General features: G+C 40.1%; 1 protein-coding gene across 3 annotated transcripts; it reads left to right on the plus strand.

Annotated features, from left to right (window-relative positions):
* Positions 1 to 316: 316 nt before the first annotated feature.
* Positions 317 to 17386, plus strand: ezh1 (enhancer of zeste 1 polycomb repressive complex 2 subunit). 3 transcript variants are annotated; one of them, XM_088436594.1, is made up of 20 exons: positions 543 to 858; positions 2293 to 2482; positions 2559 to 2684; positions 2785 to 2907; positions 3593 to 3710; positions 3786 to 4004; positions 5184 to 5286; positions 5529 to 5692; positions 6442 to 6533; positions 6615 to 6789; positions 8611 to 8795; positions 9713 to 9804; positions 11498 to 11526; positions 11606 to 11731; positions 13653 to 13831; positions 14422 to 14517; positions 15210 to 15291; positions 15365 to 15445; positions 15530 to 15614; positions 16749 to 17386. In XM_088436594.1, the coding sequence occupies exons 2-20, from the start codon at positions 2297 to 2299 to the stop codon at positions 16807 to 16809; spliced, it is 2322 nt and encodes a 773-aa protein (XP_088292720.1). In that variant the 5' UTR covers positions 543 to 858; positions 2293 to 2296; the 3' UTR covers positions 16810 to 17386. The 3 variants fall into 3 exon arrangements, with proteins under 3 accessions (XP_088292718.1, XP_088292720.1, XP_088292719.1); XM_088436592.1 differs by having other exon boundaries at positions 317 to 858; positions 3593 to 4004; XM_088436593.1 differs by lacking the exon at positions 543 to 858 and adding an exon at positions 1305 to 1322 and having other exon boundaries at positions 3593 to 4004.
* Positions 17387 to 17480: the final 94 nt, after the last annotated feature.

Consider the following 17480-nt stretch of genomic DNA (forward strand, 5'->3'; position numbering starts at 1 on the left):
TATTGTTCTTCTGAGTTTTTTTTTTTTTTTTGGGGGGGGGGGTGAAGGCGCTCTTATCTGGAAAATTGTACTATAAATATATATGGTACATGGTAAAATACGTATTTAAAAGCCACGATCAGAGAGAAACGTTCATTTGAATGTGACACTTTTCACTTTTCAGAACTAAAATGCTACTCTACGTGATGCACCTGAACGCACCGGTGGCTTGAGAGGAACTTCTTCTTTTATTCAACAAGGATACTAGCCTCGCGCGCCCTCTAGAGGAGAAGCACAGCAAAACTACAACTGAAGTACAATATTTTACTAGACGCATCTGCTGGATCGCTTCCAACTTTTCCGATCGATTACTAGTAATTACACATTAGGTTGGACTTTATGGCTTGCTTCGCAATAAGGAAGTAGCGTCTGTGACTTTGAAGTGTGGTTATTTATTTTGTGCCAACTGGCTGTATGAGAGAACCTGAATGCCCCGCGCACGACACTTCCTCCATTCCCCAGACGGCGCAAAACAATTTAGTCATAAATCCTCCTCCCCTGACCCACGGATACGTCACCGTGCTGCTGCTACTACTGACGCGCGCTGCTGCTCTGCCAAGTGCGCAGCTCCTTGGACGCCCCCACTCCCTCTCCACACCCCCCACCGCACGACAACAAGGTTAGCCCGCAGCAGCAGCAGCAGCAACAGCAGCAGCATGGCCCCGCACAGCCGCCGCCGAGGGATCGCTCGGACATCCAATCGTCTTCATGCGGACACCGAGTCTGCGTCACGTCCATAAACGGGGACACGCGCGCTCCCGATCCACTCGGGATCAACTCTCGAGAGGTTCCACTCGACCTCCACGCGTGGATTTGAAGGTATGTGACGATTAGTGCCATGGTGGTGCTTGATGATGGGGAGGGAGGGGGTGGGGAGGGGGTCCACGCGTGACGCAGATGTCTCGCAGGTCGTTTTCACGCCTGAGCCGTCCGCACGCAACTTAAGCAAGGCACATAAAAACAAGCAAGCACGCAGCACTACGCACTTTTCTTCCGAGCGAGGCACGCCCACTCGCGACCACCGTGCGTGTTACTGCCGCGTTAAAGGCCGAGCACGCAAGCAGCCAACGTTTGGGACTAAGCCCCGGCTCACTATTTGGCAAGCGGGCAGACGACGACGGAGAGACTTTTAAACCGCTCGGGAGGCTTTTAAATGGCCACGAAGGCTTATTTTACCCCAGTGACGCGTTTGTTTTGCTGTCGCGAGGGGGCGCAGTTTCCCAGAAACGTCAAAGGAAGAGTTACTAATGCGAACATTTTGTATTTTGGACACAGTAATCAATGTAAGCGTTCATAATGTCGTTTGTTGTGACGTGTCAGAGAGGAGTTAACTCATTCTCCGCCAGCCCTTTGAGAGCGTTTTAACATTTTTCAAGACCCGTTGCAAAGTTATTGCAAAGAATACAGCAAGCAAACCAGTAGAAAGTAGCTTCTTTCATTCTTAAGTAATCGGCAAGTGGGCATTGAGTGGTTACACCAAAATCCGGGTTTCTGACTAAAAGGTGATGTCAAATATCAAACAAAACACTTTTTTTAAATCCTCCTGTCATGTTTGTTTCATAACAATGTTCATGGGTCAATATGACCCACTCTTGTGTTTGATCGTCAAACAAATATCAGATAATGCAATTTTGTGAATGTTGCAAAAACAAAAATTAAATCTGGGTACATGTCATATCCTTCTGAGACTTAACCTATTAATTGGTCTCTGCTGTAGTGGACATTTGTTCTTGGTCTAGATCTCATTCAAGCTAGGCTACCAAGTCCCAAGTGTGCTCAGTAGAGGACACCCTGGCCTTTCCAATAGTGTGTTTGGGTGAGAAGTAATTCGCTTTGTCTTCTTGCTGAGAAAAGGTGGACACAAGTGGACATGAGGAGTCTCCGAAGAATATAACAAGATTATTAAATTGACTATGAAAGGGCACATGAAGGCAAAATAATGTATGCTCCCTAAGACCTAAGTAACTCACTGAATAGCTCGAGTTGAATGTGGGTGATTTTTTTTTTTTCCAAATATGGCGTTTGCCTCCTAATCATTATCTTCAGCTTGAAAGATCTGTTTATCTCAAATTCATAGCAAGGCAACATCGGCAGCCATCTGTTAGTTATTAGAAATCAGTAGAAAACCAACTTGACAAATGTATTTGTCGGTTGCAGTAAATGGTTGTTGAATATAAACATTTAACATAATGATGCGCAGGTGTTCCTAATATTATGACCACTCTTACGTATCATATTTTGGTTTCGTTTAAGAGCCATGGAAGTAAGCGCCTCTGAAGCATCAACCCCGACAACCCCTGTTGTTGCCCCGCCCACCCCGAAACCCCAGCCGTCCTTACACCTTGGCCCCGCCCACAGCCTGCTGGAATGGCGTCGGCGGGTCAGGTCCGAGTACATGCGCCTTCGCCAGCTGAAGCGGCTGAAGAAAGCAGAGGAGGTCAAGGTTCGTCAGGGCCGCTTGTTATTAAAAACCACATTCCTTCCTGCGCCGTCTGCATTTTAAATATTGCTTTTGGCAGGCTGTGTTTGTGTCTAACCGGCTCAAGATTGAGGGGCAGACCAGAATCCTGAATGAGGAATGGTCCAAGTTGAGGATCCAGTCTGTGCCCCTGTCCAGCTCAGGCGGCCCTGTGGCTACCAAGAAGGTAAAATATGTCAAATCTGAAGACGTTTGGTAAGTCACTAATTGAAATATTTACTGGGCTGGCTGTGAATGAGTTCAAAACAAAAATGCTTCCTTACCAGATGTGCACCGTGGAATCCGGATTCCCGGGGTTCAAAATTCAAGCCGTGGCCATGAGGCCTCTGTCGACGGTGACGGGAATTCCCTTCATGTACTCCTGGTCGCCTTTGCAGCACAACTTTATGGTGAGCGACACGCAAACAAACTTCACAGGTTGGGTACACATTTGCTCTTTATCAAAAGATCAAGCTGCTCTAATCCAGCCATAGTGATATTATTAGAATGTGCAAGTATAATGAAGAGGGCTGTCACTATTGAAGATTTTTATAATTGATTTTTCTATTGAATATTTTCCCTCGATTAATCAGATTAAATTCCATTTTGCAAAAAAGTGTGTTTTTTCTCCCAGTTACTGTTGATTTACCAATTATTGGCGTTTATGTGGTATTGTTTAGTGAATAGTTCAGCAAATATCAAATGAGAGACCATGTATTACCCTCAGACCTTTTTGAATGTTTGGTTACTGGTTGTTTTCAAAGAAGAAAAACATGTTTGCAAATTTTGATTAAACATGAGAGATCAGTCATTGTATAAATGAGAAAAAATATTATGGCTGGATTTGAGCAATATAAAGTTAAACAATGGCTCTAAATTACTCGATTATCAAAATTGTCATTTCATTTGATAATCGATTAGTTGTCGATTAATCGATTAAGTTTGACATCTCCTGTACCTAATGAGGGGAACTTGGTGTGTGGATGACCCAGTTCACACGGATTAAAAATGAAGTCTGTCATATGACGCTTCCTCCTAAAAATAGTTCCTTTTATATAAAGTAGGTACTTCTTATTAATGTTTTATTTACAATAGGTGGAGGATGAGACATTCCTGCACAACATTCCCTACATGGGTGACGAGGTTTTGGAGCAGGATGAAGCCTTCCTGGAGGAATTGATTGACAACTACGATGGCGTCCATGGTGACAGAGGTGCATTTTTTTTTTTTTTTATTAGCTACCATCCCTTCACATTTACTCTGCTCACATTGCAACATTGCCTTCTAGAGGGGGGGTTCATCAATGACGAGATTTTTAAGGAGTTGGTGGAGGCCTTGAGCCAGTACTCTGACCACGAGGACGAGGAGGAGGAGGAAGCAGCCGCGGCGCCGACGACCGAAAAGAAGGAAGAAGAACGAGCAATGAGGCGGAGCTCCGCCGCCGCCGAGGCTTCCGAAGAGACCAAAGCGCCCTTCATCCGCAGGAAGAGGAGGAGCGCTGTGGAGGGTGAGAACGCCTTGTTTATCGCGTCAGACTTTGTCCGGCGTGAGAGAGAGCCAGACAACAAGGCCGCCACTGTTTGCCCGGTCACCATGCCAATGCCAACGCCACCCCTGGACTGGTGTTGTTTACTTGCGGCCAACGTGTCCCCTGTGTGCTTTCTGTTTCAAAAGGAACCGCTTCTATGACACTGGTGTCGCGCAGCTACTAGTACCAATTCTAAAAATAAAAAAAGTAGCACAATTTTGGCTGACTAGGCCTTCAACGGGTTCAAATTGATGGAACTTAAAAGGAAATCGTGATGTAGCAAAGGCCATCTTTCTACGATAGGGATTTTCAGAAGGCTTCCTTACACTTTTTTCACATGGATCTTGATTCTCACCCTTCCAGTTTTAACATTTTCTGAAAAAGATAGCTATAGAAATGTTCTCATTCTAAATATTCACCCCCCCCAAACAAACAAACAAATCCCAGAATTTCCTTTAAATCCTTAAAAATTGACACATAAAATATTGCAAATTAACATCATTCCCATTTCAAATTTAAACATTCAGTCCACCATGGGAAAGATTTTCAACATGCCAAAAATTCCCACTGATCAAAAATTTTCACCATTCCAAAACCCTCTCAAAAAGGTCTATTTTCAGTGACGCTTTTCAACAGTTCAACAGTTTCACGTCGCTCTCATTATAAATTCTCTAATCTATAATCAGGTCATTTAATATACCCCAGAAATGATTTCCAACAAAAAACTTTCACATTCAATACCAAAGAAGTAAAAAAATACCTTCGTTCCATTCAATATCATGTTACATTAAATCATTTAATGTAGTAAAGCCTCATCATTCCAAATAATTTCAAGTTTCAATATCTTTTCTGTTTAGTATTTCAGCCTTAACACACATTTTTTCCAAAATTTGCAAAGGCCTCGTCAATACTAGTAACTTAAATGGAAAAGATTACAATGGCACAACATTTTAATAATTGCCTATATTGCATTATAATATATGAACGAGTAAAAAAAAAAAAAAACATATGCCACCACCAATTAGCCATATCTTGCATGCAATTCAATAGTGATGCTTTTTATTGACTGCTGACTAATTATGGAAGCACATAAAAAAAACTAATAATAATAGTTATGCCAGAGCCACTGAGAAAATGTCTCCTGTGTGTGTTTCTCAGTGCGGGACCCGTCTTGCAGCAAGAAGATCCCCAGCGACAAGATCTTCACGGCCATCGCCTCAATGTTTCCGTACAAGGGCACCACGGAGGAGCTGAAGGAAAAGTATGCGGGAAATAAGGAACATTTTGGTGGCGCAATGCTGAATAGGGCTGTTGCTTAGTGTTGGCCATGAAGAGGCAAACATTTGGGAAGGGAGGTAATAATGTGCCCCTTTACACTGCTCACACCGGGGTCCTCAAAAGAGCATTTGTAGCAACCTGAAAGACTTTGACTACAAAGCAAACTGGCTGAAATGGACTAAAAACGTTCCCCCTCAACTTCTTTTTTTTTTTTTTTTTTTAAAGGTACAAGGACCTCCTGGAACCACCCAGCCCGGTCAAATTACCCCCACTCTGTACCCCCAACCTAGACGGGCCCTTTGCGAAGTCGGTGCAGCGGGAGCAGTCATTGCACTCCTTCCACACGCTTTTCTGCAGGCGGTGTTTCAAATACGACTGCTTCCTCCATCGTAAGATGTTCAATCAATAACCCATATATATATATATATATATATATATATATATATATATATATATATATATATATATATATATATATAATGAATTGAAATTTTAAGTGTCAACTCTGATGATCATGTTTGGTCAACTACAGGCTTGATTCTAATTAGACTTGCGGGTGCTGCAAATATGACCGCGGCTCTCTTTGAGACTCCATCCAAAGGGATGAGATGGGAAGGGATAACAGTATAGTTACTGTATAAGGTTTAATAATTTAGGATTTACGTAAATATGTATAGCAGTAGTTCCAACGTCCAAGGAGTGCTCATGCCAAGTGAATTTATGGTTAACTCATCTGTCTGGAATGCAGTAGACCTTCACAGAGCGCCTCTCCGCAATATAACTTTTTTTTAAAATGAAAAACAAAATCCACGATGCACTGAGGGCGCGACAGGGAAGGCGTGAATTAGCGAGGGATCACTGTTATGCATTTTCACAAAACCAGGTGTATGTTGTGGAGATTAGTTTTGAGTTATTGACAAAAAGATAAATTTGACTTTTCTACAAAAACAACTTCTTTAAGGTCTCAACGTTCATTTCCCAGAAGCCAAAAGGTTCAAATTATATTCAAAGCGTATGACAATAAGGGATTAGTGGACAATGTAACGTGTCACATCTTGTTGAATGATTCATTTCCCTTTTCTTCAAGCTGCAATTGTACACAATTTGTACCATGCAAAAATCGCTCTTGTTTTTAAAGCTTTCCACGCAACACCGAACGTGTACAAGAGGAAGAGCAAAGAGATCCGAATGGAGACGGATCCGTGCGGCGCTGACTGTTTCCTGTTGCAGGTGCCCGTCGTTCGTTCGTTCGCAAGCTTTTCAGTGACGAAATATCGCTAATTGCTCTCAATGTTCTCCTCTCTGGTGTAGAAAGGGGCGAAAGAGTTTGTGGATCAGAACATGTTGCGCTCGCAGAGGTTTCGCAAGAGGCGTAGGCCGCAGCAACAGCAACAGCGTTCCGCTAGCGCAAGTTGCCCCGGAACGTCGGGGTTTGCCGAGGAGAGTAAAGATGGGGAAAGCGACCATGAAACCACGTCATCTTCAGGTACAGAAACCCGATTATTTTGGATCGTTTTGATAGTTCGTTTTGCTATGTTTTTATTACTACATATAATAATTAGAAATGTTGGTCCTGATTTTAGTGACAGTTGTGCAAGTCGTACACATAAAATGGATTGGCGGGCCTTAGGTTTGACTCTAGTGCTCTAGTAGTACTCTTAAAAAAAATCACTGCCTTAGTTATATTAAACTTCTTAGTTCAGTAAATCACATTGAAGTTTGTTTATAAACCTTTCTTTGGGTACCAGTTTTTTTTCATCTAACTTTTATGTGCTACTAATTTTTTTAGTCCTGCAACTAACCATTACATTAGTATTTCCTTAATCTGTCAGTTTTGGATTAAAAAATACTTGTTTAATCACTCAGAGTGCATTACTTCTAATTGACAGTGCAGAAAGTACAAAACAAATTAATTAGGATTCAGTTACTAGCATGTTTCATAACAGAAAAAAAAGCAAATGTTTTCAAACGTTGCATTTAGATTCAACACAAATACTTCTGCTTTTGAGATGCTGAAATTCCGAGAATTTGGGGAGTTTTAAATTATGCTTGGGCTAAATACCTGATTGTCTTAATCGAATATCAAAAACAATTATAGGCTCTTTCGACAACGATTAATCGTTTCATAAATAATGATTGGATTATTGGACAAATAGGTGTGGACAATTGAGTACAGTTTCCATTAGTTTTCCTTTAGTAAGGGCAGTGTTTATGTACAAACTTATAAAACTAGTCATCATACATACAATAAAATCTCCTGCTTTTTTGGTAAACACATGAATGTAAATACGTACCTGGGATCGAATGTCTGGACTCTTAATTAAGGTAACGATATGTCTGTGGAATTGTGTGTGACATTACTCCAAGTCATACTTGCCCGTATGCTCCGCTTGTCCATTTGCGGCTGTTTGCCAGGTGCACACGCAGTTATTTTAATAGCTGTGAGTCAGCGCATGACTCCGAAAGGAGCATCATTTACCATAACCTCTCCCCCAGCAAAAAAAGCGCCCCTCCTTCCTCCCGCTTCCTCTCCCCCTTCCCGGCCGACCGCAGCTCTTTTTCGAAAAGTGACATTTGGCAGCGGATGACAGCCTCCGAGTCGGATCGTCCTTCGTGCTCCCGCCAAGCAAAATCGAGACTTTGGCACGCCTGGGCCCCAACATAAACACTTCCTTCCACTCGTTCGCTTTCATAGCTATTGACATCTTCATGCAGAGAACAGTGGGAGGTAAATAAGTCAACCCCCCCATTCCCGCCCCCCTCTTTTCATCAAGCTCTCCTCACCGTAGGCCTCTCGTTTTGGAAGTCACGTGCGCCTCAGCAGACGCTCTCACACATTATTTTGTGTGTGTGATAGGGGGCGTTGAAAAGAAACAGATTGCTGTGCAGATTAATAAAGATACTCAGTGACAGAGCATGCCGCTCCAGCAATGGCGCATTCAGCTTGTTGCCAAGCGACGTTGCGCGCGTCATCCCGGGTTACGTGGACTTTCCAAAACAAAGCCGGTGGTCGCGCGCGTGCGTCGGTGTGTGCGCGAGTTCAAAAGAGCTGGTACAAAAGTCGCACTATGTCTCGCTTGCGCCACCGTCGGGTGTCCTTACGCTGACGTTTTTATTGTGTGTCATCAAATAGTGGTCGTCGTCTTTCTTGGAACTCATTCAATCACGAAGACATATTGTGTAGTCCAGAAATTCAATCCCAGGCACTGGGTCACTTTGACCCACTGTGTGCTTAGTTATCCACGCGTGACAGAAATGCATCAAATTTATATTCCACGCTTTGTTTTTGTGCGTGTGGGTCTTACAGATGGGAATTCGCGCTGCCAGACCCCAACCAAGCTGCGGCCGGCGGATGACGAAGCGGAGCAGGCGGTGTGCTGCGCGGCCGAGTGGAGCGGTGCAGAGGAGTCACTTTTCCGGGTGCTCCATGGCACCTACTTCAACAACTTCTGCTCCATCGCTCGCCTCATCGGCACCAAAAACTGCAAGGAGGTGAAATGTTGAGGTCACGCTGGATATAACTCACTTGACACTTTGCAACATAATTGTCCACGTTAATCCTGATATACCTTATTTTGAGGTCATTAATGCCACGTAAAGTACTTTGTGCAGAGGCGTAGGAATACATGTTCACGCAAAGTCATTTTTATGCAAATATCTACTTAGTGTTTTGAGAATAAATGTTTGCGGGAGGTATTTTTTATTTTATGTACCGTATTTTCCTCGCTATAAGGTGCACCTGATTATAAGGCGCACCCTCAATTAATGACATTAAAAAAAAAAAAAAAAATCAATACATAAGGCGCACCGGAATATAAGACGCACACTCAATTAATGACATATTTTAAAACTTTTTCAGTCACAATATAGTAATACTCAAAGTAATAACAATAATAACTCAAATAATAAGTCTAAACTCTCAATAGCATAATAACTCATTGTCAATATGAGCAACCTTGTTCAACTGTAAACACACAAAAGAAACAGGTAAAGCTTACTTTATCAGTTCGTTCCCCACCTATGGATCAGAAAATACCATACGTATTTATGTATCTTTCAATAGGAATTATTTTGACTTTTCGAAATTGCTACTTCTGTTTTGACTTTTGGAACTGTTCGTTTAGTTCGTTTTTAAAGAAGGTTTGTTCATTTTTTTGATGTTTTACTTTTTAACTGTTTTAGTTGGTGACCGGGTGATAAATTAGCACTTTTGTCAGTGAACGAGTGAAGTCGTTGTAAAATGACCAAAAGGTCAGAAACCGCGTTGGAGAACATTCTTCCTGTTCCCCGGTAACAACCTCCATAATAGCGAAGTTCCTGGCTGTTGCATAATGGTGGTGACTGCACCGATTGCACAAGATGATGACGCCGGCGTTTGCACATTTTCTGTCTGTTTTGATGTCTCCCAGGTGTACGCGTTTGCGGTGAAAGAAGCGCTCATCCATCGCGTGCCCCTAGAGGACGGAGGCATCTCGCCGCAGAAGAAGAAAAGGAAACACAGGCAAGCCAGCCACTCCTCTCATTTGTGATTCATCACGGACGTGATAGATTATCTCTGAATAATGTATTAAATTATGCAGTTAAACATTAGCGGGTAATTTTTCACCCTCATCATTCAGTCAGACTTTTCATGCGCCACTGCAACATTCATCCAAACCGAAGTTGCGGTTTGTTCATAATGTGAACACAACTATTTCAGTTGATTTTCGCTTGTCCTTATTAGGGTAGCGGGTGAGCCTATCCTGACAGGCAGCTAACACGCTCATCTGATCACTAGCCAATCACACAGTAATTTCCTATTGCAAAATGGGACGGGCAACTTAACTGTGAGAGGAACCACAACATTTCTACAATGCCACTGGGGCGGGGGATCATAGGATCAAGTACTTCCTAATGAAATGAATAACTTCAATGCTATGTTCGTTAACAGGGTCTAACCGATATAGTTTATTTTTTAGGCTGATGCTGATGCAATTTTTTGGGGAAAAAAAAAAAACAAAACAAAAAAACTATTACTGATTAATTACTAATTACTATTACTAAAAATGACTGAAAAATTTAAATAAATAAAATAGCATTTTTTTTTCTCTCTCTCTAATAAATTTCAATAAGTGAGATTTCAATGAGGATTTTCACTATTTGTGGGCCGTCCTGATACACATTTCATGGAAAATTGCATAAATATTTTGTTTAAAAAAAAAAAAATAAAAATAATTAACATTTGTAATGTTTGTCTCCTACTGATGCATTTCATTAGGTGTGAATTATAGAGTATATATAGAGAGAGAGTATAAATAAAGAGTTTCACTATTATTCCAAGTACAGCAGGGGTCAGCAGCACATATATTGTTTGTAAAAAAAAAAATAATAATAATTTTCAGTTCACAGGATGCGTTGCATGGCACAAATAATGAAGCTATAAGGACATGAATTCTTGTTATGTATGTTTGTGTTGCTAGTATTTGAATGGGTTTCATATTTTACACATTTATTCTTCATTTATGTTCCACTTTGTTCGGAATGATTTTTTTTTCCAAACAGTGACATTAAATGTGTGTAAAGTAGTGACATCCAGATTAATAACTTGCATAATTTCCTTCCATTGCTCACCTAATTTCCTGTAAAAAAAAAAAAAAGTAAACTTTTCCATTGTATTTAAATTGATAGGTCCACAGAATGACTCCATCAAATTTCATCATTTAGATTTAAAGAGACAAGGTTATGTTATAGATGATCCGTTATCAATAATGGCACTAGTGTTTGTTGTACAAGTATACAACTGCTGTAAATGGTTAGAGCACATAGATGTAAAAAATGTAAAGGATTGTCAAATATCAGCTATTTTGGCCAGTTATTTTTGGTCGATGATTGGAGGGCCACAACAGGCCGGCTGATCATTGAGTTTCAAATATTTGTTAAGCATATCATTGTAAATCTGTGTAATAAGGTGCAATAAAAGACCCGACGTAACGTCAAATCAAACATGTTTGCCATCTAGTGGTGATTGGTGATCTTACAACTTTCAAGTGCAAAATTCAAGTGCCATTCCAAATCAGGGTCTTCTAAATATAGCTGACAAAACAATGACATTTAGCTAAAAATAATTCATCTTATTATTAGATTACCTTTTGTGTTTATTACTTTATACGATGAATACTTAAAAGGACCTTATTAATGTCTCTTTGATGATGTAGGTTATGGGCAAAGATTCAACTGAAGAAAGGTTAGTTGACGCATCACGGCATGGCTATTTTTACACACTTCCTTTTCCTCTTCTGACAGCGTCTGCTCTATCATTCCAGATAACTCGTCCAATCAGGTGTATAACTACCAACCGTGTGACCACCCTGACCACCCATGCGACAGCACCTGCCCGTGTGTCATAACGCAGAATTTCTGTGAGAAGTTCTGCCAGTGTGAGCATGAGTGTGAGTTCTGATTTACTCTTTTTTTTTTTTTTCTCCTGTTCTCCATGCACAAGACAAGATCCATGAAGCATGCGTAGATGTCTAATGTCAGAATGAGTTGACAGTTTTCACAGGTGCAATCCACGGACAGAAATTTGACATTCTGAAAATTAAGGGGAAAAAAAAGACAGAAAATGACTTATTTTCTCATAACCTGACTTGTCATGACCTTTTGGTCTAACCATCTCACAGACGACACTCAAAAAAGACTTTTTATGAAAAAGTAGAAACAAAATATTGACTGCAAGAATACATTTTGAAAACATGAAAAAAATTAATTAAAATCAGTGGCATTTGCTTGATGTGATGGTCAAAAACTACACAAAAACATCGTTTCATATTTAAAATATTGGAATCACATTTTTCAACATTTTCTACTGTCTTTTCATTGTATTTTACTTGTTTGTTTTTGTCTTCATTCAGTATGAGCCTAATTGAAGTCACAATGTTTTTTTCTTGAGATGTGCGATACTTTCGATTTTGGCATCAATCAACACCAAGTAAACACTGGTGCCAGTATCGCCAAGTACTTTTAGCTCCATAGAATAATATGGTAGTTTAAATCATTTTTCCCATGTTTTTTTTTCCTTTCTTGAGTTCTTACCCATGACATAATATTATAATATTATTAGATATTATTATCAAAGTGCAACAATTAGAATGAATAACCAAAACAATAAAAAATAGAACAATATGAGGAAGTGGATATGGAGATTGGATTCAAAAGGGCTACACTCAGGTAAATCCGAAACTAGAATTAGAAAAAAAAGATACAGAAAACGGACGTTTAACAACAAAGTAAAGAAAACGTAAATAGCCATAGACCTTGTGTTAACAAATTTTAGATCCCAAAAAAACATAATGAATTGAGTGCTGCATTTAAATGCTATGTTGGAAATGTATAATACGTACAACTGAATTCTCATATTCGTTAACAAAGTCTCATGCATTTGTTTCTCATAATTATAACTCAAGCAACCACACACACACAGCGGCATTTGTAATAATAAATGAGATTCTTGGGCAACAAAAAGCCACAATGCACCGCATTCCTCATTTTTCCACATTAAGCTACAGCAACGAGGCGGCGAGCGCTGACAAACGTGCAGAAACTCATTTTACGTGCATGTGATGTTTGAGTCAGCCCAGCACCCTCCTTCCCTCCACCGGACCCTCGCACCGCCTTTTCCCCGTAGCAGAGGGGCTCCTCGGGCCAAACAGGAAGTTGCAAATGTGTGCGCCCTAAAAGGCCTGGAGGGGAATCAAAGAGACGTGACGGGCGTTGTGCCTGATTTCCAACGTCAGCGGCATTCTGACAGCTACGGCTAAACAATGCCGCAGATGGAACATTTAAATCCAGCTCTGAATAGTGAGACTGCAGACAGTTTTTCTTTCCCCGCAGGCGGAGGCTGTCGGCCAGACATTTTAGTCGTTCCGCCCGCCCGCAGGCTGTTGTGTTACGCTTCTGCAAACGTGTCATTGGGCGTATCTGCCAGTAGAGGGCGTCCTCTCGTTCTTATACTGCGAGTTTATAATTGCTCCAAGTATTTGAAGTTGGTATAAACCACTACCAAAGGCCTTAATATAGTCGTCTTAATTATTCCTCTCTGAAGTTTTTTTAATGGCCAATAATACATATTTTGTGTTCCTTGGAAAAAGCAGTGGTTCTTGAGACAAAAACTGCATAATACACATAAATTACAAACTTTATGTCATCAGTTTGATCTGATATGATTTAAAATATGTTTTGAAAATGGGAAAAATATACACTGTATTAGTTATTTGAAGACTTTCATAAGAGAGTTCATTTATGTTCCCTCGCGGTTAAACAAACAAACAAACGTATGTTCACCAAACGTTACGGGTTAATTCTACTTTGCAGGCCAGAACCGCTTCCCAGGCTGCCGGTGTAAGACCCAGTGCAACACCAAGCAGTGCCCCTGCTACCTGGCCGTGAGGGAGTGCGACCCGGACCTGTGCATGACCTGCGGCGCAGCCGACCACTGGGACAGCAAAGTGGTGTCGTGCAAGAACTGCAGCATCCAGAGGGGCCTCAAAAAGGTATGCAGGATTTTAACTTTATTGGAAATAAAATACAAACTAAAGTCTTTTGCTCCCAAGGCTTTTTCTTCATACATAAAAGGCATTATTAACAATAAATACGTACTTATGTTTGTAAGCCCTTGTCAAAAAACACAAATGTGCACTCATGCACTCAACGCCCATTGCATAATTTGTGTCACGGTATTTATTTTTCCAACCTTAAGGCATATAATGGGAGGCACCCAGTTATAGGGCACACGACAGGAAACAAAGCAATACAGTAAACAAGTCAAATATTGTTCAACTTCAATTAACGATACAGTCCCATAAAGATTATATTTTGGTAATATGTACTATAATCTAGGGACAGACCTAGATTGTGGATGATTGGCAGATTGTGGCCCTGAACAAGATAAACAAATAAAAACCAAATGACTGACGTTGCGCCCCCTTCCAGAACCGCCACCGCTTATCCACTACACGCTTCAATTGTTGGATCTTTAGAGCTATCCTGTTATGTTTTGCATACATCCAAATAATGGTAATTATATTGGAAATGGACTGTAATAGTCATCCTGTTTGTGACGCTATTAATGTACATTTGACAGCACCTTCTGTTGGCCCCGTCGGACGTGGCCGGATGGGGCACCTTCATCAAAGAGCCTGTACAAAAGAACGAGTTCATCTCAGAGTATTGCGGAGAGGTAAGGCTAGGCAGGCAGTTTTTAGGCCAGTGCATCTTAATTATTTGTTGCAAAGCCCCCACAAGGAAAGAGAAAATGTTCGCATCCAACCCAATCGCTGCGATGACTATCTATGAAAATTGTACCTAAAATTGTACCATTTTATCATTAACAAATGGAAGGAGGCATTTAAATCAAATAGCAATTTTTTGCAGGGTTTATACAAGTTATTCTGAATCTGGAAAAAAAAGCCAGAATAAAAGTACCTAAAATGAATAAAAAAAATCAATCCTTATTCAAACTGGAAACATTTTTGACCAACCAAACTGTTTGATGCTGAAAGAAGAAATTAAATGAATAACTAATAATGAATGTAAATTGATCTGGAACATTAACATCGATATTTTCAAATATTTGAATCTGAAGAAAAAGGAATCGATTATTGTGCTGATTTTTTTTTCTATAACACATTAAACATGAATTTCATTGAGATAAAAAAATATTGACAGTGATAGAAAAAGTTTAAAAGTCCTGCACAGATTTTGACTATGACAGTGCCACTGCACCCTCTGGTGCCCTAGATGTGTAACTACATCGCATCACCTATATTTGACAGGGACTGTTTTAGGTTTACGGCTGATGAAGAATGGGGAAATTTGCTTTAAGGGGGTTGACTTCCTTGTGTGTGAAATTGCAAAACTTTTTTTTTGCAGCTCATCTCGCAGGACGAGGCGGACAGGCGAGGGAGAATCTATGACAAATACATGTCCAGCTTCCTTTTCAACCTCAACAACGGTAAATTTTCAGTCAGGCTAACATGGCACCGTCAGCCTATTGAATGCATTCCAACGATTTCCCCTCCTTGCAGACTTTGTCGTTGACGCCACTCGGAAGGGAAACAAAATCCGCTTCGCCAATCACTCGGTCAATCCCAACTGTTACGCCAAGGGTACGATTTTTTTTTTTCTTCTTATGACAAAAAACCCTGTGTTTGAAGAGGGAAGAGTAGATATTTTTGAACCTCTTGTTGCAGTGGTGATGGTGAACGGGGACCACCGCATCGGGATATTTGCCAAGCGCTCCATCATGCAAGGGGAAGAGCTTTTCTTCGACTACAGGTGAAAGTTTGTCAAGTAGAGAAGTGATTTTCACAGTTGAATGCTTACCAGCATAAGGAAATCCTGCATTTACGCCATTGTGACTTCATTTAAAAAATGACGACGATATTATTAAATAATGTCACTAAATCCTTAAACACAACATACTATGGTCTTAAAAAGTTATTTAATGTTACAAGTAAAGTACCTGAATGTTCACAATTGATTGAAATGACTGAATGAAGAAAACTATTTTTATTTTGTTGGTAGATTATTAGGTATCCTTTTATTATTCATTAGAATTATGTTTGGCATTTCATTTGAAATATGTTTCAACTATAATTCCTGAATATTATTGAAATGTAACAAATTTTTCATGCTTGAAATGTGCAGTTTTGTTGAAAAGTGCACAACTTTGCCTTTTTAAATCAATTATTTAAAAAAATATATATTTGAAAGGTTATTTGTTTCAGATTTTTAAAAATCTTAATTTTAAATTTACTTCAACTATTTTTTTTCTTGAATGGTTATTTTTTGTATGTTTTACTTTCAATGTAAATCTACCTCTACTAATACAGAATTCAATTTATATTGTTTTGACAATTCTTACGCCTTAGTAAATATTGGATCAATTTTTTTCACTTCAGTATACTGTCATTTTAATTGTGCTTCTAAAGCGACCCATTTAATTTTACTTGTGCTTCTGAAGGAACCCATTTGAATTTTTTTTTTTTTTTTTGGGGGGGGGGGGGGGGGGGTTAGGGGGGGTTTAATCATTACATTTGATTTAAAATCGTTTTATTGTTTTAAATTCACATTTACTGTGATTCATTTCATTCCATTTATGGTATTTTACGGGATTTTATATAGATTACTTTTCAAAGTGAACTCATTTTTAGTACAATGCAGATTATGACCTCTTGAGTAAATTCAATTTTTGGACAAATTAAAACAAAAATCTTTACATAAATAAAGAATATACAGTATTGAGAGGTCTTCAGTTGAGCAAAGTGGCATTAAAAAGCTTCTGAAAATCACTGAATTTATCATAACCTACTGAGAGCATATTGTAAACTTGAGTAAAAGTCAAAACGGGCGGTTGCATTTCTCTGAATTCCAGCATTCCAACGCCAGCTTTTTGCTTCCTCCCCTTAGATACAGCCAAGCGGACGCTCTCAAATATGTGGGCATCGAGAGGGAGGTGGACATGTCTTAGCCGCCGTCCCTTCACTTCTCCATTGGCGCCTCCGTCCCTTTTCCTCTCTACAACACACGTTGGTTCCGTCCTTCGAGAAAAAAAAAAAACACGGAAGCCCATCCCTCATCTTTGTTTGCAGATGCCCTTGACTTGACCTGCATCTTCCCGAATGCACGAGTGTACTCGCCACGCTTGTCAACATTATACTATTACAGTAGTCCGTGTCGCAAAGGGGTTTTCCTCGAGTCTCAATCCGGGCCGCACTCGTAGTTAGCTTACAGTGAGCAGTGACGTGCATGTGCTGTCTCTTGGATCAAGAAAAAGAAAAAAAAACTGTAAATGCGTTTAGTTGGCAGTATTTTGCTTCACAGTGTTGTCACAAGAAGCTCAAGGTTGTGCATTTATGTCAAATATATAATAATAGGCAAGAAACCGACTGACTGAATGTAACCCGTAGATGACGGTCAAGAGATCTCACTCATTTTTGTTTTTAACTTAAAGGCGACATATTATGGAAAATTTGACTTTGTAATTGCTTGTATACAAATAGTTGGTCATCATCATGTGCGGAATTAAAGAACCAATAAGCTCTTTTGCTATCTGTGTATTTATGAAAATGTCTTCCTGGGTGTGATAGTCTGAATTTTGGTTGATTTACAAAACAACTGCATGCCAACTTACAATAAATT

This window comes from Hippichthys cyanospilos, chromosome 16 (genome assembly GCF_059441005.1).
Source record: "Hippichthys cyanospilos isolate Australia breed blue-spotted pipefish chromosome 16, RoL_Hcya_1.0, whole genome shotgun sequence".
Taxonomy (NCBI): domain Eukaryota; kingdom Metazoa; phylum Chordata; class Actinopteri; order Syngnathiformes; family Syngnathidae; genus Hippichthys; species Hippichthys cyanospilos.